Source organism: Carex rostrata, chromosome 35, assembly GCF_964058835.1.
Source record: "Carex rostrata chromosome 35, lpCarRost1.2, whole genome shotgun sequence".
Lineage (NCBI taxonomy): Eukaryota > Viridiplantae > Streptophyta > Magnoliopsida > Poales > Cyperaceae > Carex > Carex rostrata.
In genome coordinates, this window is record NC_135952.1 from 398,111 (window position 1) to 421,564 (window position 23,454).

The following is a 23,454-nucleotide window of genomic DNA, read 5'->3' on the forward strand; positions in this document are numbered from 1 at the left end:
TTTATAACGACATGAGATTCAATGCAGTTTTTTTTTAGCAGTAAGAAAAGGACGAGGAACACTTAAGGGTTACAAGGCAGTAAAAATATGGCATGCAAATAACCAAAAGAAACTCCCAATTCAGTTCTCAACAACATAGTGACATGATACGCGAATAATTCGCGTATAATTCGCGTATAAAACGTTTTTTTGATGTTCCCGAACCGAACTCCGTTCAAAACGGGGAAAAACGTATAATACGTTTTATTCGCGAATAAAACGCGTATAAAACGCGAATCACGTTTTATTCGCGATAAAAACGCGAAAAAAACGGGAAAATTTTTTTTTTTGGAATTTTTTTTTTTTTTTTGGAATTTTTTTGTGTTTTCTGTTGAAATTTTTTTTTTTTTTGCTTCCGTAGTGTACCGAATCATTCCCGAATTATACCCGAATTATACCCGAATCACGAATTTTTGAACTCGCCGAACCGAACCCGAACTTTTGATTTGTCACTATGCTCAACAACACTCGGTGGTGCAATTGGTGCGAATCGGCGATCTTTCATTGATGACATTGTAGTACAAATGCGACATAATGCTCCACTTATAGGAGTTGAAACATGGTCTCAAGTACCAAAGAATAATAAGGAGATGATCGATAGTACAAAAAAAAGTGCTAGTAAGATATATACATATATTTTTTTTCAAATAGACATTTGTACTTGTGATGTGCATACTCTTTACTAGTAAAAAGGGAGGTGGGACTTGAAAGACGTTTTACAGGATCTTTGGGACTAATTTTATTTAGTAAAATGAAAGTTTGTGCAAGCTTTTTGTACAATATATCGTTTTACAGGATCTTTGGGACTTGAAAGACGATGAAAGTACCAAAGAGAAAATTTGACGCTCCAACTCAGCAGCTACATACCAAGCATATGCAACTGATGAGGAGAGTCTTAAAAACAAGCCTGAAGAAATCAATATGGACGTTTGGAAATTAACACCTAATTTACTTTTTTTGGTACAGATAAATTTAAGGTACGATTGATAATTGTAAATCACTAATGTAGTAGTAATTAAATGCATGAAGTTCTTTTAAACAAATATTGTTTTAGAATAATCAGAAAAGCACATCATTGATAATATTAACGGTTTAACTTTATTCATTATAGAAGAAGAGTGAAACAAATTCAGCAAATCGAGAGAAAAGGAAGTTCAATCACAGTTGTGAGAGCAAGTCCTTTTCACAAATAAGTTATGAAAATGTATGTTCAATTTTTATTCTTCTTTTTATTTATAGCCATTAATTGTGTTTGAACTTAAAAAACCTTTTAATAACATCGTGACAAGGAAACAAATGAGGAGCCCAATGACATAATTTATGGTTACTGACCCATAACTGGAATGGAATAGAAAAAAAAGATATCAAACATGAGGCAAGCACTCATGTGGATTGGAATAGAAAAAGTCTTCTTCCTTCGGTCTATGGGGAATCACAGTTCTCACTGCTGGCATTCCTATTCGATTTCTGTGGGCTGCCCTAATTTCACTGGCAAACTCATCCCAGTACAAGGTGCCATTGTTGTACTGATCTACTAATGAGACTATATTCTTTCGGTCTGGTATGATTGTTCTCTTGAAACCCAAATATCTGTATAAGGATAATAGTTTAGAAGAAGTGTATAGATAACTTATTTCTTGAGATTGCAGTATATCATTACTACCTTCGATGGCCTTCAACAAATCTGGCCATGTTGCCATCATAGGTCGGGACAAAGATATCGCTCTTTAATGACACAAAATAATCCAAAGCTGCCATTTGTGAGGAGTGGTTTTGGAAATACCTCAGCTCATCAGGTCTCAACAGAGTCTTCTTGTTAACCTGTTCATAAATCTAGATTCTGTCAGGGAAATCCAAAAGAACATTTAACTGAGACAACCAATATCCAACAAATTACGAACCATGTTGGGAAAAAATGACATAAGAGAAGACAATCTCCTAGAGCCACCAAATATATCTCCAGCTGCTATGTATATTTGCATGTTTCTATCAATTTCTAGTGCTCTTAAGACAAGTGTTGTTTCTTCTGGCGTCAAAGGACAAAGCCCATTTTGTCTTTTCTTATCCGAATCAATCTCCTTCTCTTTCCACCATGGATAGGCATATCTGAAATTAAAATTTTAAAACAACAAATTTATCATCTTTAGGCTGGAGCATTCAGTAATTCCATCTAAAGTTAAATGCTTCTGTTTAGCATTTACCTCATTTTTGTGAGCTCATCAGCTTCTTTCTGGGTACAACCCTGGGTGCAACCAGAAAATGCAAGCATGTCCATCTCATATCTCAAGTGAAGAACTAAATAAGGGCCCTTTTCATGAAGAAATTTAATCACCCGTTTCCCTAACTCTTCAATTTGAGGGGTAAATTTTAGACAGCCATAGTTTACTTTGCATCTTAGGTTTTGTATTTCAGGAGGAAGTCCATTGTTTGCCAACCTGTAATTAGTTCTTTTAAAATGTACAACCCCATTCTCCTTGATCAATGGAAGTATCTGTTTTATGCAATACAAAAATAACAGAATATAAACATTAGCCATCACATTCACATACAACAACCACCAAACCTTTAATTAGTCCTAAACGAGTTGGAATAGGCTAGAAATGAAGTCCAACCGGAGTCACAAAGTCTAGATAGATAGTAATAAAATAATAATACTAATAGTAATAGGGGTACTCTCTAGTAGAATAATGCTAATACTAACTATATTATTCCTAACTATAGATCGTAGGGGCTGAAGTCCTAACTAGGGCTGCTAATGATTAAGGTTCGGTTCAAACTTGGCTCGGCTCAATGAGAGAAGGAAAATGATTCGGCTCTAACTCAGCTCACTTTTAATAGAAAAAAACTCAGCTCAGCTCGGCTCATGTAAGTACTTGGCTCGACTCGACTCGGCTCATGTAAGCACTTGGCTCGACTCGGCTCATGAGCTCGCGAGCCGGCTCATATTACATGTTGAAAAAAATGATCATTTAACTATTTTAAAGAAATGATCAAAGTAGAATGGAGATATTCTTGTGACTTTAAATTACTTGTTGGAAAACTTTGACTATTTTTTAAAGAAATGATTTACAGAAATTTGAAAAAACAATCATTTCTTTAAAATAATTTCAAAATGTCAGCTCATATTACATGTTGAAAAACATTGAAATTTGAAAAAGGAAAAATTTAAAATTTAAAATCTGAGAAAATTTGAAATCTAAAAAAATTACAAATCTGAAAAAATTTGAAATTTCAAAACAAATTGAAATTTGAAAAAAGTTGAAATTTGAAAAATTTCAAATTTCAAATTTGTTCAGATTTCAAATTTTTCAGATTTCAAATTTCAGATTTCAAATTTTTCAGATTTCAAATTTCAGATTTCAAATTTTTCAGATTTCAAAATATTTCGGATTTCAAATTTTTCAGATTTCAAAATATTTCGGATTTCAAATTTTTAAGATTTCAATTTTTTTTTGAGATTTCAAATTTTTCATATTTCAAAATTTTTCAGATTTCAAATTTTTTTCAGATTTAAAAATTTTTCAGATTTCAAATTTTTCAGATTTCAAAATTTTTCACATTTCAAATTTTTCACATTTCAAATTTTTTTCAGATTTCAAATTTCAAATTTTTTCAGATTTCAAATTTTTCGCATTTCAAAAAATTTTTCAGATTTAAAATTTTTCACATTTCAAATTTTTTCAGATTTCAATTTTTTTTCAAATTTCAAATTTTTTCATATTTCAAAATTTTCAGATTTCAAAATTTTACAGAGTTCAATTTTTTTCTTTTTCAAATTTCAAAGTTTTCAACATGTAATATCAGCCGGAATTTTGAATTATTTTAAAAAAATCATTTTTTTTCAAGTTTCTTTCGATCATTTCTTTAAAAAATAGTCAAAATTTTTCAACATGTAATTTAAAGTCACAAGAATATTTCTATCTCACTTCAATCATTTATTTAAAATAATTAAATAATTATTGTTTTAAAATAATTAAATAATCATTTTTTTTGAAATAATTAAATAATCATTTTTTTAATATGTAATATGAGCCGGCTCACGAGCCGACTCGCGAGCTCGCGAGTCGAGCTGAGTCGAGCCAAGTGTTTACATGAGTCGAGTCGAGCCGAGCCGAGCTTTTTTCTTTCAAAAGTGAGCCAAGTCGAGTTAGGACATTTTTTAGTTTCGAGTTCGATTCATTATGAAATATTGAGCTGCTCAACTCATTGATTCGCGAACCGGCTCGACTCATTAGCAGCCCTAGTCCTAACCCTACATCCTTGATCCCGAATCACCAGTCCTATATACTTTCTAGGTCATTGCCATAATTCATTGTGTATGTAAAATACAAAAAGTTATTTGTTACACCATTGGTTAACCAAGAGTTGCAGAAACTCAAAGAGCTCGATTTTTTTTTTTTTAAACTTTTTAGGACAACCACTTGCCACAACTTGTAATTATTGCCTAAAGCAAGAACGTAGATCTAAATGTATTGAAATGCGAGAATCAGTCTTTGGTAGTAATGTTTTCTGTGTGAGAAGTTGCAGGTTCGAAATTCAGAAGAGACAATTCTTTGTGGATATTAAATAATTGGATGGTTTGACTTCCAACCTTTACTAACAAAAAAAAAAGAATGTATCGACTACTGGGACCAATAGCCAACAAGATTGGTACATACAATCCAGAAGAATAATTAATGTAAAAGGCTTCTACATTTAATAAGACATGATTAAAGAAAAAATATTTCTATGGGAGTATATCAAATACAATCCAACTTTCTAATAGCCAAGAAGTTTCAACAAACCTTATCATGGTAATAAGAGATGTTAGACCAACTAATAGGGTTCATTGAGGGCACCAATCCAAGCTCGAACCGCTTTTTCAACCTTGATGGTAGTTTCTTTACTATTATGACCTCGTCTCTCAGTGAATTTATGAAATGGTCCACATCGAAAATGTCTTGGAAATCACTACAGTTTTAAATATTTGCATATGTGAAGTGTGTCCTTACAACTTCAGTGGCCAAAAAATCATATATAAAATGTAAAGCTCACCTGGAATCCTGCCAAAAAGATGTCTTGTCTAACTCCGGTACAACCAGAGTAACATTTAAACTTCTTGCTATAGCAACCATATCACATATCTAAGCAAAATAGAGGTTGTTTGAATTATGTAACAGATCAGAAATTATAATTTAAGGAGATTGTTATTCAAATAAACAAGTCAATTAGGGGGCATTAAATACTAGACTTACAGCTGATCTCATCTGATTAAGTCCACCATTGCATGAAACCATGAGGTAACCATTGCTATTGTATGTTTCTAAATAATTCGGGGGAAAAGACAACATCAAATCAGCAATAAAAATTTAAATTAAGGGCACCTTATAGTGCGTTCTATATGGTTTTGTCAACAAAATATCCAAAAATTAAAGAATGTTCAGAATGGAAAATTCATCAATAAGGCACATATAATATGTTTAGGAGCATAAGCATATCAAATATAAAATAAGTAAATAATGATAAAAAAAAAACAATGATTAAAATAAAGAATAACTTCCTCATAGTTTTCAAGCACAACAATACCAACTTCAAAGCATACAAAACATAAAAATATACTAAAGAATAATAATTCATCTAAAGAAGCTCACTTTTAGGTGGAAAACTCCTTTCTTCAACGTGAGCCAACAGCCGAATCGCCGAAAAGGAGGAGTGAGGAGAGGCAATTATCAAAGAAGGCCATCCCTTGAACAAGCATGGGCCCCAAAAGTCAGCCATGGCAGAAAGCTGCACGGCACACAACCACAGGATGAGCACTGTGGCCACTCGCGACATCCACAGTTTGACACGTGGCCTTGACAAACGAGAAGCCTTAATTAGCTTATCATACCCGGATTTCAGACCCATATTCTTCTCTCTGTACTCCGACCTGATTACCTTCTGGGATCGGTACATTAGCGGAGATGGAAGAGCTGCTCAATGCCAGATTACAAGGAAAAATAAAAAATAGAAGCGGGAACTATAAATCCCTTCCTCTTTGACAAAACTGGGATCATGCATGCTATTTTTGGTGTTAGGCTCAAAGATACCCAATTTTATTTAATATCCTTAATCAATTAAAAAATTCCAATATGCTCTTGATTTTTTATTTTTTTTAAATATCCTAACCTCCAGGATTCCTGACTATCCTTATGGGGAATGCTATTTTCAGGTCAGTAATTACAATTTTGATTGCTAAGATTTTTTTTGTCTCAAAATACTTGTTTTACCCTTCAACTCTCTCTCTGTCTCTTACATCTGTCTAATGAATTAATTAATAAAGTTAATAAAGAAAAAGTTAACAAAGGAAGGCTTTACCTCCTGAAAGAAAACAAATTTCATCCAAATTAATCCTTTCTCCTTCCTGTATCTTCTTTCTCTTTAGTCGAATTACATATCACATCTTCTCCATGATCATTCTTCAAGCTCTACACAACAAAAATGAAAGTTAATCAAATCGCATCATTAACCAGAGAGAAACTCAGTACGAAATTAAATTGTATGATTTTCATCTACGTTGAAATTTTTGACACAAAGAAGTTTAAAAAGTCAAATTTCAAGCGAGAGAACAAAATAAGGAGACCGGTTAAAGGCGAGGTTTGTTGCTACCTACAAATTCTCGACTAAAAACTCAGAATGTAAGTTATTTATCTTATTGTTGTATTCAACACATAGGTAGTTCTTTTATATTCTAAAATTCTAAAATTATAATTATTGGATTGTATATTGTTTCCTAGCATTTGAATTGGTTATTAGATTAAAGTTATCCACGTACTGGTCAGGAATTGAATTGGTTAAATTAAGAAGCCTTTTGATATGGACATACGGTACGTGTGAATAAAATAAAAAGTGAAGTGCGGGTGTGAATATCCTACAAAGTTATTTCTACATTTTTGAATTATAATTATTGGATTGTATATTGTTTCCTAGTATTTGAATTGGTAATTAGATTAAAGTTATCCACGTACTGGTCAGGAATTGAATTGGTTAAATTAAGAAGCCTTTTGATATGGACATACGGTACGTGTGAATAAAATAAAAAGTGAAGTGCGGGTGTGAATATCCTACAAAGTTATTTCTACATTTTTAAATGAGTGAGTCTATGGTACTATGCATATCACGGGTTGTTATCGTGCTACGGCTCTATATTCGAGTTTTCAAATCCTAACGGTTGATTCGAACCGTTCATCTTGTTCTCCATATTAATATGTGTTTGGAGACCAAATTTTACATTTTTTGAAAAAATTTTACTATTTTTTTAGATATTTAGAAAATCACTTGATCTGAAAATTCTGGACCATCCAAAAACAGTGATTTTCAATAAATCTAAAAAAATAGTAAAAAAATTTCAAAAAATGTAAAATTTGGTCTCCAAACACATATATATTAATATGGAGAACAAGATGAACGGTTCGGATCGACCGTTAGGATTTAAAAACTCGAACATAGAGCCGTAACACAGTAACAAATCGTAATATATATGCATAGTACCATAGACTCACTCTTTTTTAAATTATAATTATTGGATTGTATATTGTTTCCTAGTATTTGAATTGGTAACTAGATTAAAGTTATCCACGTACTGGTCAGGAATTGAATTGGTTAAATTAAGAAGCCTTTTGATATGGACATACGGTGTGAATAAAATAAAAAGTGAAGTGCGGGTATGAATGTGGTACAAAGTTATTTCTATATTTTTGTGTTAAGTATTAGTAGAAAGGATTCAAGGATCTTGTCAAGAGTATTGAATTGACACAAAAAATATTATATTTTAGATTAGAGTGTGAATTTGAGGTGAATTGGACTTGGTCTGATCGGGTCAGATCTTCATTTGATCAAACTCAAAATATTTGAATAGTTTAAACTCAAAATTTAGTCTGCATTTTGGTCCTTTTATTTTAACCACAAAGATTCAATAGAGATTCACATAGTTTAAATAATTGCAGATTTAAAAAAAATGATTGAGGAACCTTTTGCAGTTGCTCAACAAAATTATAACGGTGCCAACATGTTCATTGATGAACCAAATCGGCGTTCACATGCTCATCGGGCTAAAGTAGGAGAAGATGAAGAAATTGGTACTCTCTCTCTCTTATTATATACATTTAGAGTTTTTAATGTATCGCATGCAACTTTTTTCTGTCTTATTTGCTTGCTATAAATTGATTGCATATACACATATCAAATGACTAATTGATTAATCTCTTTGTTATTACTATTTTTAAATGCATAAAAATCCAATTTTCTAAACATTAGCTATATATCATATAAACATTAATTAAGATTTAAAAATCGTCAGTTCTTTGTTAAATTTCTATATAGCAAATTAAACTCTATATTAGTGTTTAGTATTTGTATATTGATTAATTTATAACGACATGAGATCCAATGAAGTGTTTTTTTAGCAGTAAGAAAAGGAGAAGGAACACTTAAGGGTTACAAGGCAGTAAAAATATGGCATGCAAATAACCAAAAAAAAAACTCCCAATTCAGTTCTCAAGAACACTTGGTGGTGCAATAGGGGCGAATCGGCGATCTTTCATTGATGACATTGTAGTACAAATGCAACATAATGCTCCACTTATAGGAGTTGAAACATGATCTAAAGTACCAAAATAATAACAAGGAGATGATCGATAGTACAAAAAAAGTGGTAGTAAGATATATATATATATATACATATATATATATAGAGAGAGAGAGAGATGGGCTATGGTGCATTGCAATGCATGGAGGGGTTTGTGCATTGGACCATATATCTAAAATTCAAAATCCAAATGGCCAATCCAAATCGTTCATCTTGTTCTCCATATTAATATGTGCTTGGAGACCAAATTTTACATTTTTCTGAATTTTTTTACTATTTATTAAGTATTTTACAAAATTGTTGATCCAACGGTGGCTTCACAAAACAGTAAAATCAGCAGCCACCGTTGGATCAACAATTTTGTAAAATACTTAATAAATAGTAAAAAAATTCAGAAAAATATAAAATTTGGTCTCCAAGCACATATTAATATGGAGAACAAGATTAACGGTTTGGATCGGCCATTTGGATTTTGAATTTTAGATATATGGTCCAATGCACAAACCCCTCCATGCATTGCAATGCACCATAGCCCATCTATATATATATATATATATATATATAGAGAGAGAGAGAGAGAGAGAGAGATGGGTTATGGTGCATTGCAATGCATGGAGGGGTTTGTGTATTGGACCATAAATCTAAAATTCAAAATTCAAATGGCCGATCCAAACCATTCATCTTGTTCTCCATATTAATATGTGCTTGGAGACCAAATTTTACATTTTTCTGAATTTTTTTACTATTTATTAAGTATTTTACAAAATTGTTGATCCAACGGTGGCTGCTGATTTTACTGTTTTGTTAAGCCACCGTTGGATCAACAATTTTGTAAAATACTTAATAAATAGTAAAAAAAATTCAAAAAAATGTAAAATTTGGTCTCCAAGCACATATTAATATGGAGAACAAGATGAACGGTTTGGATCGGCCATTTGGATTTTGAATTTTAGATTTATGGTCCAATGCACAAACTCCTCCATGCATTGCAATGCACCATAGCCCATCTCTATATATATATTTCATCTTGTTCTCCATATTAATATGTGCTTGGAGACCAAATTTTACATTTTTCTGAATTTTTTTACTATTTATTAAGTATTTTACAAAATTGTTGATCCAACGGTGGCTTAACAAAACAGTAAAATCAGCCGCCACCGTTGGATCAACAATTTTGTAAAATACTTAATAAATAGTTAAAAAATTCAGAAAAAAATATGAAATTTGATCTCCAAGCACATATTAATATGGAGAACAAGATGAACGGTTTGGATCAGCCATTTGGATTTCGAATTTTAGATTTATGGTCCAATGCACAAACCCCTCCATGCATTGCAATGCACCATAGTCCATATATATATATATATATATATATATATATATATAGGATTTGGCTAATATGCTATGGGTAGCTAAGAGGCCTCTCGTGCTACGGCTCAATATTCGACTTTTCAAAATTCTAACGGTCGATCCGAACCGTTCATCTTGTTCTCCATATTAATATGTATTTGGAGACCAAATTTTACATTTTTTTGGAAATTTTTTACTATTTTTTTAGATTTATTGAATATCGCTTTTTTTTATGGTCCAGATTTGTCTGAAAAACAGCGATTTTCAATAAATCTAAAAAAATAGTAAAAAATTTCCAAAAAATGTAAAATTTGGTCTCCAAGTACATATTAATATGGAGAACAAGATAAATGGTTCGGATCGACCGTTAGAATTTTGAAAAGTCGAATATTGAGCCGTAGCACGGGAGGCCTCTTAGCTACCCATAGCACCGTAGCCAAGTCCTATATATATATATATTTTTCAAATAGACACTTGTACTTGTGATGCGCATACTCTTTACTAGTAAAAAGGCAGGTCATAAACTAATTTTATTTAGTAAAATGCAATTTTGTGCAAGCTTTTTGTACAATATATCGTTTTACAGGATTATTGGGAATTGAAAGATGATGAAAGTACCAAAGAGAAAATATTAAAAGCGGGGAAGATTATTGGGAATTGAAAGATGATGAAAGCTTTTTGTACAATATATCCTGACAAGGGAGATTATTGGGCATGGTTCTAAGCGGGGAGGATTCTATTACTTGGACAACTTGAAGTTGGGTCATACATGTCTTGCGAGTAGTGAATCTGAGAGTTTGAAGGATAAAGTGTGGTTATGGCATAGGAGACTAGGGCATCCCTCATTTGGGTATATAAGAAAGCTATCCTCTACTTTATTTTCGGGTTTAACTAATGAAGAATTTGTTTGTGAAACATGAATTAAGGCCAAGAGCCATCGTGCAACTTATCATGCTAGCTTGAATAAAAGTCTTTTTCCTTTTGATTTGGTTCATACCGATGTTTGGGGTCCTTCTCCAATTGTATCCAAATCTGGTTATAGATGGTTCATTCTTTTTACTGATGATTGTACTCATATGACATGGCTTTACCTTCTTAAGTCCAAAGACTACCCAAAGTTTTCCAATTTTTTTACAAGATGGTAAAAGCACAATTTGAGAAAGAGATAAAAGTGGTTAGAAGTGATAATGGTAGGAAATACATTAACAGAAATCTACAATATTTTTTTAAAGATAAAGAAATAGTGCATGAAACCTCGTGTGTAGGAACCCCACAACAAAATGAAATTGCAGAACGAAAAAATAGACATATCCTTGAAACCGCTAGATCACTTCTGTTTGAAAACCATGTACCACAAGTTTTTTGGGATAATGCTGTGTCCACTGCTGTATATTTGATTAATCGCGCTCCTACAAAAACCAACGAGTTCAAAACTCCATTACAAAGGCTAGCTAATCATGTAAATATCCCTTCCATTCTAAACATGCCTTCAAAAATATTTGGATGTATAGTGTATATTCATGTTCAAAAGAAGTTTCGTTCCAAAGTAGAACCTTGTGCAAAAAAATGTATATTCTTGGGTTTTGGATCACACCAGAAAGGGTATAAATGTTACAACCCGTCAACTCAAAAATTTTACACAACAATGGATGTAACCTTCATTGAAAATGAACCTTATTTTAATAAACACCAAATTCCTGTTTAGGGGGAGATGGAGAGTGAACCGGAACTGCTATTTAGTAGTTTAACTGCTATTTAGTTTTATTTTTGAATAACTCTCACATTAGGAGTAAAATTGGAGTCTTTGTGAACTCAACTTTAAAATCTATTAAATTGGTTTTAAATAACGAATCTAAACTATTGAAACCCAGCTATCTTACAAGTGATATATTTATATGTGAAAATTTTAAACTTTCAAATTATTTTAGTATAAAGTCAAGTAGTCAAAATTTAAAGATTTATAAATTAATTTTAATATATTAATTTTTTAAATATTATTTTATCACTTGACTTTAGACAAAATTGATTCTAAAATTTAAATTTTTCATAAGATAAATTAATTTTAACAGTTTGAATTAGTTATTAGAGTTGAGTTCACGTAGAAACTTGGTTAACAAAATCCTGGTTCTACTCGTGATCTTCATTTGTGTGAGCTTAACCGGGCCGAAGTTGTTTGGGTCAATTTGGGCCTTTGTTATATTTTTTTACCTCTGTACTTCTCATTGTTAACCCAATGTATGGGTTGATATTGTAGGACCCAAAACGGATCTTCTCGGGTCCGGCCCGTAATTTTGCTACGTACACATTCAGATCCGGCCCGTTAAAATTGTGTTTCTCGGCTTCTCCGCTTCTCACGGGTAAAAATATATTGACAGATCAATTTTAACTTCATTCAGCGCAGGAACCAGAAAATCCAAACCGCGGTGCATATGGTTCGTCCGCTGCATAAAGCCAAAATTGCTGTGTTAAAAAATCTTTACCCTCCCACTTCGACTCTACCTACTAGAAGAGCTAAGAAGTTACAACTCCCACCAAAGAAAAAGGGAAAAACAAAAAATGGCAACCAAGCGCACGGCTGCAGATCCGCCATCCTCTCCGCACTCCGGCTCCTTCTCCGACGAAGAGAATGAGCCCAATCTCACTCCCTCCTCCCCTCCACCTACCAACAAACCACTGTCGGATCCGCACTCGCACTCGCACACCGATTCCGACTCCGACCCCAACCTGAAATCACCTTCCACTGAAGACGACAGAGATGGACTCGAACCTGAACTCGAACCCGACTCCGAATCCGATCAATCCGCTCAGTCCGACCCATCTGATACCCATCCCACTCCTCCTCCCCATCGCCCAGCCCGAGGCATCGACCCGACTATCAAGCCGTTGAAGTCTCTACCCATGGATGCCATCACTGGGCCTGCAAAGCCCAGAACAATTGCACCACCACCTTCTCAGCCTCGCTCCAAGCGGCCAAAGGTATCGTCTTCTACTTCATCGGCTTCTGCCTCAGCTGCGAGAAGCAGCGGGAAGAAGCGGCTGTGGTCACCTGAGGATGAATTGACAGTGGTTCGAGGGCTTTTGAGTTATCGGGCGAAGAAAGGAGTGTTGCCTGCTTCAGCTCAGGAGATGGAGGTTTTTCATCGGCTTATTAGGGGTTCTCTCAGTATCAAGGTTTTAACTTTGATAATTGATTAATGTATCAGTCGGTTTCTATGGTACCTTCTATTGATACTGTTGGTGCTTGGTACAGAATGGTTTGGTAGTCCGGCATTTCTTTTCTGTCAAATTTATGGTTTGGTTGAGGAATTGAGAGGAATATTTTGGGTAACCTGAAACCTTAAGCATGTTTTAAATGCTCTTAGCATATCTGTGGGTTGAATATGTTAAAGTCACTCCTTTACCTGACCAACTACCAAGTTTTTCTAACAGAAGTTGCTGTTCTCAAGTCTCATTTGATGTTTAGTCGCATCATACAGTACAATTTTTTAGTCAAATGTGTAAAGTCTAAAATATGGGAAATAAGACAGTTTTGGTTGGAATTTGCATCTTTTTCCTATTTTTATTATTCGCAATCCAATTGCCGCATGGAAACATTTTTTTTAATTGATAGGAGTTTACAGTTTCAGCCATAAAATCTGGTACCAACAATGCTTGGTTATCAAACTCAAATCATTTTATATCAATGAAATTACTCTCTTATCTTTTTCTTCTTAGTTGTTTTTTTGCCCCTTTTCTTTGTTGTCAGGTTTCCACTATTCAGCTCTCTGACAAGGTACGTGGTCTGAAAAGAAAATTCAACCAAGCCATATTACTAGGCAAAGAAGTATCCAGCCCCTCCTTCCCCGATTCACACGAGAAAACCCTCTTCAATCTCTCAAAGTCAGTTTGGGGCTCCAATTCCAAGAAGACTGCCACAAAGAACACCGACATCGAATTGTTCAACTTCGATGACACCGAAATAGATGCAAATGAAATTGAGAACGGGCATGCTCATGCTGTGGGGCAATATGGGAACAAAAATAAAGCCAGCTATCCTTATCTCTCAGAGGTGGTTGAGAAGATTGCGATGGAAGACCCGAATGGAGCTTTGATTAAAAGGGCATTTTTGGGAATTGATAAGTCGAAGGCTTTGGTGATGGAGAGGAAGGTTAAGAAATTTCGTACTGAGGAAATTGAGCAGAATTTGAAGCGCATTGATCTTGTCAAGGAGACAGTAAGGTTTTTCCTTGATGGTTTGAGGAAGTCCGAATGAAATGATACATTGTTTATATGCAGAAAAGAGTTTAATCTGACTTAATTTATCTGTAGCAGTTCTTAGAAGCCTAGGAGTTCAGTTGCTTGTTTGTGTAGTAGCAGTTGACTGCCCTTTTGTAACTTGTCCTTTGTATTTTGTTTTAGTTGTAACTTCTTGTCTAACTATTTATTAGTTAGTTTACTGGTGCCAACATTTAGTTTCAGTTTCGACTTCATAAAGAATAGAACCCTAAAAGAGCACCGCTCTCAATCGAAACTATTTATTGGTTATGTTTGGATCATAGAGGAATAGTGCTAACTCAGGTCGGCGAGTTATTCCGGACACTATTCCTTGTTTGGATGTGTGAGAAGCTGTTCGGAATAGCCGCTAATGTTGTTATTCCTCCGTTCCAATCAAAGGTTGGGTTAGCGGCTATTCCTTATAGTTGGGTTAGCCGCTAACCTTGCTAACCTTGCTAACTTTGCTCTGTCTAAACACACTCAGCAGTTGAGAAAATTAGAATGATTGTTTTTTAGATTTGAACCAAAATTAAATTATTTGTTTGTACTGGCTTTGCATTTGAGCCATTTACTATGTTTTGAGATTACCTTTATGGGCTAGTTCTTTTCAAGGTGCATTGTCTTGGTTTTGATATAAGATTAGTAAAGTTTGGCTGTTACGAAAATATTCAAATAATATGGGAAAGAACCTTGCCAGTACTGTATCAATTCAGGAATGGTAGAAAAAAATAAAAAGTATTATTATAGGGAGTGAGGCTACAGTAGTATGCATAGCGCACATCGGTTTGTACTATGTATGGATCACTATCTCCATTTTTAAAGTTCAAACATTCGATTTGAATTGTTCAATATAATCTTTATGTTAAAATGTACTTGCATATCAAATTTTACATTTTGTAAAAAAAAAAATTCTACTTTTTTAGATAGGTAAAAATCACTTGATCTAAATATTCTAGGCGATTTTCTACCTATAAAACAGATGATGCAATTATTATTACTAATATTACATAATATATTTATATAAACCAAAAAACACTTTACAAAGTTGCATCTTAGTTTAACGCATTTTCTGATCTACTTGTGTTTCAAAACTATAAAGCTAAAACTTCTGAAAAACAATCCTATCTAAAAGAAAATAAATTAAGAAAAACTATGTAAAATTTTCTACAATTTTCAAGCATACTGCAATGCAGAATGGTTGTACAAAATTTCCATGTTAAAGAAATATATAAAAAAAAAAAAAAGACAAAATATAAACTATATATATTTGAGGTTTGATCTAGTGGACATTTCCATGGGTGCCTTGTTGAAGGCTAACCAACCCGAAATAGGTTCCGTTCGACCCCTTCGCCATGAGCGAGGCATGTGTTCCCTTCTCAACCACTACCCCTTTTTCGAGCACGGCAATGAGATCACAATTTTGTATTGTACTCAACCTGTGTGCAACTACAATGCTAGTTCTCCCCACCATGACTCTCTCTAGTGCTTCCTGCACAACCTTCTCTGATTGGCTATCGAGTGCACTTGTGGCTTCGTCTAGCAAAAGAATTGTTGGGTTCTTCAAGATTGCTCTGGCAATAGCAATACGCTGCTTCTGCCCACCTGACAACTGTATGCCGCGGTCCCCACACCAGGTATCATATCCGTCTTTTAGGTTGCTGATGAAATCATGCGCATTGGCTGCTCTTGCTGCATTTTCAATCTCTGTCTCGGTGACCTCTCTCTCTGTACCGAAAATAATGTTTTCTCTTATTGTACCAGCAAACAGAGTAGGTTCCTGACTGACAAGCCCAATGCGCCTCCTTAGAGAGCGCAAATGGTACGTCTTGATGTCTCTCCCGTCAATTCTAATGGTTCCCTTTAACGGGTCATAGAATCGTTCAACCAGGCCGATGATAGTTGACTTGCCTGATCCACTCTGCCCCACTAAAGCCGTTGATTTCCCTGCCTGGATGCTCAGAGAGAACCCTTTGAATATGATCACGTCTGGTCTTGAAGGATATGCAAAATCGACTGCCTTGATATCTATATCACCTTTGAGCCTCTCAGGCCGATGGCCTTGTGGGCTATCTGGGTCTATGATTGTATCCCGATCAAGAACCGCAAAGACTGAACCGACTGAATCAGCACCCTTCGCTAAATCAGTTGTCATTGCACCGGCATCAGCAATGACACGACCTGTGCTCACTAGTATCATAAAGGTTTGAAATAGAGCTTTCGATGAAATTTTATCCTCGGCAACGAGCTTACCACCGTACCAGAAATCAAGTGCCCATGTACAAGTCATAAGGCTCATAGATGTGCCAAGTCCAAGCCCAGCATACCAAGCTTGTCGAATGCTCTCTCGACGTGGTCCTTCCTGTGCTCTGTCAAATAGGCTGAGTATTCGGTCTTGGGAAGAGAAGGCAGTGACGGTGCGGAGATTAGAAACAGCCTCAGCAGCTAACTTACTGCTTTCACTTTGCGCTTTGATTGCTTTACTGGACATTCTTTTTAGAAGGACACGCCGAGCGTAGAAGCAAACTATAATCAGCGGTTGAACGGCAATCATGACTAGAGCTAACTTCCATGCGATAACCAACCCCATTGTGCACGCGATCGTGACCGCTGATATTGTCTGAATGACCAAGGCCATTCGATCTCCGACCAGTGATCGCACCTAGACAGATAGTACATAGACATGTCATTTTTAAATTTGATAATTCACATTTAAGATGTGACCTGATGTGCTGGTAATAGTGTACCAGTACTATAGTAGCTATCAAAATGGATAATAACTAAAAGTAGTATTGATTGTAATGGGGTACTAACTTGATGAATAGTTGTTGTTCAAGATCTGAATACTGATCTAAATGAAAAGTTACATATCTCCATATTCTATGTTTTTCTATTGAAAATATATATATACTTAAGATTCAAAAAATTATAAAATTTTGTTTCTTCTTAAATGTTTCTCCAAAATATGCTTCTATTTCTATGCTTAATTAATATTCAAAATAATTATGCAAGCAGAGTGAATTATAATTCAACTGAGTAATTATACCAGCAGAGTGAGAGTGAGAAATATGAACATACCACATTGGCATCCTTGGCTAGGCGAGAGCAAATGGCGCCGGTGGAATTCTCGTCTTGGTCGAACCATCCGATTTCAAATGTCAAGATCTTAGCAAGCATTCTCTCTCGTATCCTCTTTGTTAGGTACTCCCCCATTGCTCCGAAGTTATAGTGCTGGCCGATGTTGATCAAGAAGGATAGAACCGTCAATCCGACAAAGATCAGCGCATACTTGCGCGTCTCTGATTTGATCTTGTCATGATCTGTCAGAAAATACACCGAAACCATGCTTCCCATTGCGTATGCATACAATGGCTGTATTCCACCAAACACAACTGCACTTAACCCTCCGAGAACTGCTTGTCTCCATTCAGGTGCGTTAAGCATCAGTAGCCGTTTAAAGGATGGAACTGGCACAGCTGGTTTTTCGATTTCGTCACCGTCATTTTCTCCGTTTCCAAAAGACCTTGCTGAACTTGACCGGCTGGTGGTGCCTGAAAATCTCCTGCTTGTGCTGTGGCTGTGGGCCAGCTGTGATGACTGTCCTGTGGTCCCTTGTGCGGTTGTGTGCTCGTCCTTTGATTCCTTAGTTTGTTGAAGGCGAACTAGTGATGAATAGAGGCCATTTTCATTGGAGATGAGATCATCATGGGACCCAAGCTCTTTGATCTCACCGGTTTGCATGACGGCAATCAGATCAGCATTTCTTATGGTGGATAGTCGGTGGGCCACCACGATAGTGGTACGGCCGACCGAGGCAAGATCAAGGGCCTCTTGCACGACTCGTTCGGATTCCGTGTCAAGTGCACTTGTTGCCTCATCAAGTAAGAGAATCTTTGGTGATTTTAGTATAGCTCTTGCAATTGCAATCCTTTGCTTCTGACCTCCTGACATCTGAACTCCCCGTTCGCCGACCTGAAAATGCGATAATTACTGATTTCAGTGTCTTACCAAGTAAAAAGGATTATATTCAGCTAGCATATTATTCCTCTCACTTGCTAGTTTTTTTTTTTTTCCTGAAGGTTAGTGGCCTGAATGCTTACTAACAATTGTATTAATAACCAAAAAAGTATTTACAGCACTTAAATAAATAAAAAATTCTGAAAATAAGCCTCTATTTTTCTCTAATCTAGTCTTAATCCTCTCTATTCTAGTCTACGCTAGAATAAGAATCTCTATTCCAGACTTACATTTTTGTATTCCCCACTTGCTAATTAAGTACTTGATTAGTAATATAAAAAGGTATTAATAAACAATAATCAGTCAAACATTTGCATCAGTTTCATGTTAGCCCATTGGCAATGAATTTCTGATATGTATATAATGCACCCAACATTCTCAACGTGTGATAAAATTTGTACTGTAAGCTTGAAATCCGCATAGCTACCAAAAAAAAAAAAAAAAATTAATTATGCCAAATTTTTTGCCTAACTATTGACCAACATGTAAAAGGTAATAAAGTGTACATATATACTGAAGAATAGTTAACCTATGCTCATCCTAAGAAAGGAAAAGATAGAAAATCTATTGACCAAAATGGGTACCCAAAAAGGAAAAGATAGAAAATCTCCCAAGATAGTACTAGCTAGCTAGCAACAGCCAAAAGGAGCAACGATTGGTGGAAGTAGAGAATCGCCTAGAAAGTACAAACAACAACTTTCTGAAAAGGAAAAGTCTCTTATTTAGGGGACTTTTTAGAAAAGCAGTTGACAAGACTGGTTCAAATTTTTGGTGGTGCAATAACAAAGCCAAAAATGAAAAATTTTATTGAAATCCCTTCATTTTTCTTTATTTGAGTGAGGATATGGTACTATGCATAGTACATATTGGTCTCTACTGTAGACTAATATCTTCGCTTTCAAAGTCTAACATCAGTGTATCTAAACCGTTCAACATGATCTCCATAGAAAAATGTACTTGCATGGTAAATTTTATATTTCATAGAATGTTTTCACTACTTTTTTATATAGATAAAAGATCACTACTTTTGAGTGATCCAGAAACTTTAGATCAAGTGAATATTTTATCTATTTTAAAAAATAGTAATTTTTTTTAAAATTGTAAACTTTGATATATAAGTACATGTTCATACAGAGATCATATCAAATGGCTCATATCGACTATTTGAACTTTGAAAATAAAAATATTGATTCATAGTATGGACTATGGATCAAGATGTGTTATGCATAGTACCATGACCTTACTCTTTTCATTTCATCAAAAATATTTCTTTTACATGATTATGTGGAAAGTGGAAAGCACTAACCTGGGTTTCATATCCATGTGGCAACTGAGAGATGAAATTGTGAGCATTGGAGGCCTTTGCGGCTACAATCACCTCCTCCATTGTTGCATCTTCTTTTCCAAACAATATATTCTCTTTGATGGTTGTTGCAAAGAGTGCCGGTTCCTGGCTAACCAGACCGATTTGTGACCGGAGCCACTTTAGCCTCAGCTTCTTTATGTTTACTCCATCTAGTAAAATGTCGCCTCCTAACGGGTCATAGAATCTCTCTAGAAGTGCAACCACGGTCGATTTTCCTGACCCGCTACTCCCAACCAGTGCCACTGTCCTACCGGAAGGAACTCTCAAATTAAAATTTACAAATACTGGATTCTCCAACCTTGATGGATAAGCAAATTCAATTCTTCTGAATTCGACCTCGCCTGATACGTTTTGTAATACGTCTCCTTCCATGCTCTCAGAATCAATCTTTGGTACTCTCTGTATAACCTCTAGTATCCGCTCACCCGCAGATCCTGCCTCCGCGAAGTACTTGACATTTGAGAGCCCTGATCCAAGTGACCTAGAAAGATAGAGAATGAGAGTTAGTCTTGACTCTGAAATAAACACACAAACTAATAAACAACTACAAATTAATATTCTAGTTAAAAACTTGACCAAATTGTTCATATATATATAGGGTTTAAATGTCCTATGTCTTTCTTCAATCATGCCTCACATTTCTTATCTCCATTTTCAAAGTACAATCAATTGATTCGAAAGTCAAAACAGTCAACATGATATCTATATTAAAATGTGCTTGGAGACCAAATTTTAATTTTTTATAATCTTTTCACTAATTTTTCAAATAGGTACAAAATCACTGTTTTTCAAATTAAAGATTATGTACCTATCTCAAAAAATAATTTTTTTTTCCAAAGAATAGTAAAAGAAATTTAGGCAGTATGATTGGGACACAAAAACAATAGTGCATTTTACTTATATTTGTGTATAAATGTAAATGTAAATGTGAAAGGGAGGTAAAGTGAAAATTACAGGCCACCGACAATAGCTGCAGCCGCAACAGCAAAGACCGTGCCACCCTTAGCACCATGATACATCACGAGGCGGCTCCCATACCAAACCTCGAATGCATAAATTGCAAATGTAATTCCATTGCTCCCAATTGCAAGGCCTTTAGCCAAGCCTTGCTTGAGGCCAAGTTTTACAGAATACTCGAGAGCTTTCGAGAATTTTGTCATGGTTTGTTCCTCAGCAGCAAATGAATATACGGTACGCACGGAGGAGATTGCTTGTTCAACAATTACACCCGCTTTGTTGTACTCCTGCTTGATTTTCTGTGAAACTCCCATGAGAATTCTACCGTACATGAGTCCCGGGATGATTAGTAGTATGAGAGTTGGAAAGGCTACGAGCGTCAACCGCCAGAGCAGGATAAATCCAACTGTGTAACTGCCGAAGAACAATGATGCGTTCATTATGAAGTTCGGCACCTGCATATGAATTATATATATACTCTCATCTTTAATGATTTCTAGTGAAATTGGTGGTTCTTTGAAGTCACTTTGCCGAAACTGAAAAAAGTTGTGTGCTAACCTTTTCACTTAGAACATCTTGGATGACAAGGCTATCACTGGAAACACTAGTAATGACCTCATTGGTGGACCCCACTTTTAGGTCAAAATACTCGACATCTTGTCTTAACACAGCCTTTAGGTATCTGGCTCGCATTGTCGATGCTTGCCGCTCTGCCGTCCTTGCCCAGCAGTAACCCTCTATATATAATTACACAACTCACCACCATCAATATATATAACAACATTTATACAGCAACATTTTCTTGTATCTTTAAGAAAGTTACCTAAGAAAGCCATGACCAATGATCCCAATGCCAAGAAAACAAGGTCTCTAGCTATCTGTGAAAGGAAAATCATTAAAAAAAAAAAATGAAAAATCTTCTCTAAGAAGGGAATTTGGTCTTCTCTAAGAAGATTAATTTATGTGGTATATATATAATGCATGTGCATTGACATATGGAATTTGGTGCACATGCATGCCAAATGATATATATGTTTCATATCATTTATTTATAGGTGTTTATTTTTTATGGTTGTAATACAATACTTTAAGTTCAAGACTCAAGACATAATGAGACGCATACAGAAAGAGACAGCATTATGAAAAATAATTGCATTGCAATTAAAAGCGCACTTAATTTTCATACTATGATTCACACATGCAAAATAGCGACATACAAAGAAAAGCTATGAAGGGAATCAAATGAGGACATTAATATATATGCCATATTCTAAAGAATTCTTTAGATTCTAAAGGAATTAATTGTACATATATACACGTCGCTCATATTCTTTTTTCACATAGATGAGACAGAAAGAAACCCAAATTATGAACCTCAATATTCACATACTTTTACATACAAAATATGCATTGCATGGCATGCATAGTCAAACTTAGTAAATTTTATTTTCACCATTCTCACCTTTAGCAAAGGAGAATAAATGTTTTTTAAATTTTGAAAGAATTGCATGTAGATTTTCATATTGCTTCTATACAATTGAGGCCCAAAAAGGAACAACTTATAAAACCCAAAATTAACACTGTACTTTTGTGTAAAGATAAACATGTCAATTACAAAAGAACAACAAACTGTGAAAGAAATTCTACCTCAATTCTCTTAATAATAATAATAATAATAAAAAGATAGAGATATATATACAAATGTCTTATACCATGTTGAGTTTGGAGGTGAACTCCATTATAACATCAGGCCCATTGCCTAGATCATTAAAGAACTTGGAAGTTAATAGAAGCATGACTGGTATAGAAAGGCCGTCACCTATCGCTCCGATGAAACCGAAAACCATTAGAACCACATCAACCTTATCTGCATGCATGAAAATTGTAAACAATGGCGATTTTTTGGTACGACACCGCCGGCGCTCCTTTCCCTCCATTTGTGGCTTGCTTTTGTCCATCCTCTCTTGTTTAATTCCTCGGCCCCTTTTATCTTTTTTGTGAAGGGGTAAAGAAAGTATGGGGGGGGATCGAGGGGTGTGAAGAGTTGGTTAGGTCCACGTCTTGAGAGATGAAACCTTTATTCGTGTGTAGTTTTCAGTTGAGTCGCCTGTTTATAAAGCGCTTCATTTATAACTTTCAGAAAAACAAAGGAAAAGGAAGAGGAAAAAGAGAGAGAGACAGAGAGAGAGAGAGAGAGAGAGAACAAGGGTGGCCCATTTCTATGCACGCAGCGAATGGAGAATTCTTACAATGTTTTTTTTACATTTAGAAATTGAAAAAAAAAATTATGGGAAACATGCATGTTGGATTTTCTTTTTTCAATCTTATATATTTTATGAGATGGAACCAATGATTTAGTTTCTATAGATAAGTCAATAATTTAATTTCAGTAGTTTTCGTAAGTTGCAATGTATCTTCTTATAAAAATCTGAAATTGCTAAAACAGAACAATTAATTCGACCCAGTATAGAATTTGAACAATTAGATCTAAGGCGCGTCACTTTTAACTTGACACAAATCTCAAAACAATCCTACATCTAAATAGACACCGAATTTCAATTGTTCGGCTGGGATTTAATGATAGTTAATTATACTCAATCAGGTACCTGGGAGGATATGGTGATCGACTCTCTATTAAGGAGGGAACCAACTCCGCTGCTCTTCAAATATGAGAGCGGGACTCTGTTATTCAATACCTAACCGCTCATCAATGTTGAGATCCGTGCATGAAAAAATTCAACGGTTAGATTTTGAATAACAGAGTCCTGCTCTCCTATTTGAAGAGCAGCAGAATCAGATCCATTAGGGAGAAGCCATTAGAACAGAACCAAAAATTCATGTCTATTGATTTTTTCCCTAGTAAATTTTG

At 35.0% G+C, this 23,454-nt stretch overlaps 3 protein-coding genes across 4 annotated transcripts; 1 reads left to right on the forward strand and 2 right to left on the reverse strand.

Annotated features, from left to right (window-relative positions):
* Positions 1-1,403: 1,403 nt before the first annotated feature.
* On the reverse strand, positions 1,404-5,889 carry LOC144549295 (rhamnogalacturonan I rhamnosyltransferase 1-like). The gene is made up of 8 exons (XM_078298014.1): positions 5,670-5,889; positions 5,274-5,341; positions 5,074-5,162; positions 4,824-4,989; positions 2,241-2,530; positions 1,941-2,145; positions 1,703-1,860; positions 1,404-1,629 (listed from the first exon to the last, which is right to left on the reverse strand). The coding sequence occupies exons 1-8, from the start codon at positions 5,851-5,853 to the stop codon at positions 1,404-1,406; spliced, it is 1,386 nt and encodes a 461-aa protein (XP_078154140.1). The 5' UTR covers positions 5,854-5,889.
* A 6,615-nt stretch (positions 5,890-12,504) lies between these two features.
* LOC144549581 (STOREKEEPER protein-like) lies at positions 12,505-14,441 on the forward strand. The gene is made up of 2 exons (XM_078298361.1): positions 12,505-13,165; positions 13,740-14,441. Exons 1-2 carry the CDS (start codon positions 12,551-12,553, stop codon positions 14,244-14,246), a joined length of 1,122 nt encoding a protein of 373 aa, XP_078154487.1. The 5' UTR covers positions 12,505-12,550; the 3' UTR covers positions 14,247-14,441.
* A 797-nt stretch (positions 14,442-15,238) lies between these two features.
* Positions 15,239-22,670, reverse strand: LOC144549456 (putative multidrug resistance protein). Of its 2 annotated transcripts, none has more exons than XM_078298196.1 (7): positions 22,298-22,670; positions 21,409-21,463; positions 21,144-21,322; positions 20,583-21,040; positions 19,569-20,109; positions 17,324-18,217; positions 15,239-16,907 (listed from the first exon to the last, which is right to left on the reverse strand). In XM_078298196.1, exons 1-7 carry the CDS (start codon positions 22,541-22,543, stop codon positions 15,528-15,530), a joined length of 3,753 nt encoding a protein of 1,250 aa, XP_078154322.1. In that variant the 5' UTR covers positions 22,544-22,670; the 3' UTR covers positions 15,239-15,527. The 2 variants fall into 2 exon arrangements, with proteins under 2 accessions (XP_078154322.1, XP_078154321.1); XM_078298195.1 differs by having other exon boundaries at positions 17,327-18,217; positions 22,298-22,657.
* Between the last annotated feature and the right edge of the window lie 784 nt (positions 22,671-23,454).

Coding starts and splice junctions, on each gene's coding strand:
- LOC144549295 (XM_078298014.1), bottom strand. CDS start 5,853: ATGTCGCGAGTGGCCACAGTGCTCATCCTGTGGTTGTGTGCCGTGCAG. Junction 1,861..1,940: donor TGTCATTTTTTCCCAACATG/GTTCGTAATTTG, acceptor ATTTATGAACAG/GTTAACAAGAAGACTCTGTT. Junction 1,630..1,702: donor TTTGTTGAAGGCCATCGAAG/GTAGTAATGATA, acceptor ATCCTTATACAG/ATATTTGGGTTTCAAGAGAA.
- LOC144549581 (XM_078298361.1), top strand. CDS start 12,551: ATGGCAACCAAGCGCACGGCTGCAGATCCGCCATCCTCTCCGCACTCC. Junction 13,166..13,739: donor GGGGTTCTCTCAGTATCAAG/GTTTTAACTTTG, acceptor CTTTGTTGTCAG/GTTTCCACTATTCAGCTCTC.
- LOC144549456 (XM_078298196.1), bottom strand. CDS start 22,543: ATGGACAAAAGCAAGCCACAAATGGAGGGAAAGGAGCGCCGGCGGTGT. Junction 21,464..22,297: donor TCACCTCCAAACTCAACATG/GTATAAGACATT, acceptor TTCCTTTCACAG/ATAGCTAGAGACCTTGTTTT. Junction 18,218..19,568: donor CACATGGATATGAAACCCAG/GTTAGTGCTTTC, acceptor TCGCATTTTCAG/GTCGGCGAACGGGGAGTTCA.